The 1,800-nt window shown below is 54.2% G+C and overlaps 1 protein-coding gene across 1 annotated transcript; it reads right to left on the reverse strand.

The window, feature by feature from the left end:
* Positions 1 to 1,251: 1,251 nt before the first annotated feature.
* NCLIV_003550 (hypothetical protein) lies at positions 1,252 to 1,800 on the reverse strand (the record flags this gene model as incomplete). Its single annotated transcript, XM_003879856.1, has 1 exon — positions 1,252 to 1,800. One exon carries the CDS (start codon positions 1,798 to 1,800, stop codon positions 1,252 to 1,254), a length of 549 nt encoding a protein of 182 aa, XP_003879905.1.

Raw genomic sequence — 1,800 nt, forward strand, 5'->3', positions numbered from 1 at the left:
TTTGGGGGGGGGGGGGACCAGGCGACATCCGAGAGAAGAGCGCGGCGCGACCTCCCGCTGTGCGTACTTCCAAACTCTCGTTGCGTGCGAACGCACACTCTGAAAGGCTCCCTGAACGCAACGCTCTGTAACTCCCCCTTCCGTCTCTCTTTTCGCGTTTCTCCATTACGCCTCGACGTGCGTTTCGCCCTCGCCACTTTCCCCTTTCCTTCTCTTCTCAGCTTGGTCGCCTTCCTGCGCGTCTCTCGCCTTCTGCTCTTCCGCCTGGCTTACCTTCGCGGCGCCTTCCCGCTCGTCGGGTGCGGCCTCTCCTGTCGCCTTTCCGTGGCCCAGCGAAGCGGTCTGTTCTCCCCCGTCTGCCGAGACGCATGGCGCCTCCTCCCGGAGCGCGCCTTCCGGTGTGCCTACACCTGAGTCTTCGTCCCAAACGATCGGGAAGCGCGTCACTCGCGGCTCGTCCACGATGCAGCGAATCAGTTTGTCGTACAGCGGCACATCCGGCGGGTTCTCCCGAAGCACTGTGTCGCTGAAAGAGGAACAGAGAGGAAAAGAGAAAAGAGGTGAGAAAACATACAGAAAGAGGCAATGAAAACACAGAGGAAAGAACGGAGACGGGTGGGTATCGACTGGCGGTGGGTCGACCAACCGTTTGGACTCCTGGCCTTTCTCGTCCGCTTTTCCTTCCCGGGCCCTCTCCTCTCACCTGTATGCGTTGTTGAGGTAGTACCCTATCCTCATGAACTCCTGCTGTTTGTACAGCGCGCACACCAGCACAGCCTGCATACCGACAACGCTGCTCGGGTCCATCTGGCAAGCAAAAGAAAACACAAACCTGAGCCGAGTCAAAAAGCGCAGCCTGTTTGATTTGCATGCAATCCTATGACCAAACCTCTGCAATTATCTATATTGATACACGTCTGTACAGATATATTTGTAAGAACTTTGCAGTACGAAAGAAGAGATTGACAAGACGATAACTCTGTGCGGCCATTTCGATAGGTTCCTTTTTGAAATGGTAAAACCTGTACCTCCCCAGTCTACTGATGTATTAACTACAGAAACGGGTCCGTTTTCACCCGACTGTTTTCCTTTACACGACATATACAGATGCACACCAACATTTTTATCTATCTATCTATCTATCTATCTATCTATCTATCTATGGACATGGACCCTTGCCTGCATGCATGTGGGGACAAGAGAGTGTTTCTCGCAACTTCTTGTGTGTCCACGCAACCCCCTTTTGTGCGTTCACTGCCCCACAGAATCGGATGTTTCCCGCCTCCCTGTGTCCCCACAGAAAGCCCAAGAAGACGCGCAAGATAAAAGAAAGCACAAACGGAAAGGACATGAGTGGAAGTGAAACAAAGGGGAAGGAGAGGAAGAACAGTGCCTGCGGACTTTGGTGTAGTCTGGAGCATTGACGGCGAATTCAAAGGCGAGGACACCGCGTTCAATAGGCCCGAGCATGACAGAGTCGAGGAGGTAGTCGCCGCCTTCTTCCTTTTTTCTTTTCGCGCTGTCTTCCTCCTCGACTTCCATGTCGCCGTCCGCTCGTCTTCGCTCTTCCCCTGCGAGGTTCGCGTCGCCCTGACTGGAAGACACGGCCGCGTTTCTGTCTTCCTTTTTGCTTTTTCGCGCCTTCTTGTCGCACTCCGCAGAGCCCACGTAGACGACTCGCCACTCGATGTCTTCCTTCAGTGGGGTCAGTGCCTCGAAGCAAATTTCAAAGACGAACGGCGCACAGATCGGCGACGGGTTGTTCCCCAGCCGAATGTTTGTCACGTTGACCACCGACAT

The sequence above is a fragment of the Neospora caninum genome, chromosome Ib (genome assembly GCF_000208865.1).
Source record: "Neospora caninum Liverpool complete genome, chromosome Ib".
NCBI lineage: Eukaryota > Apicomplexa > Conoidasida > Eucoccidiorida > Sarcocystidae > Neospora > Neospora caninum.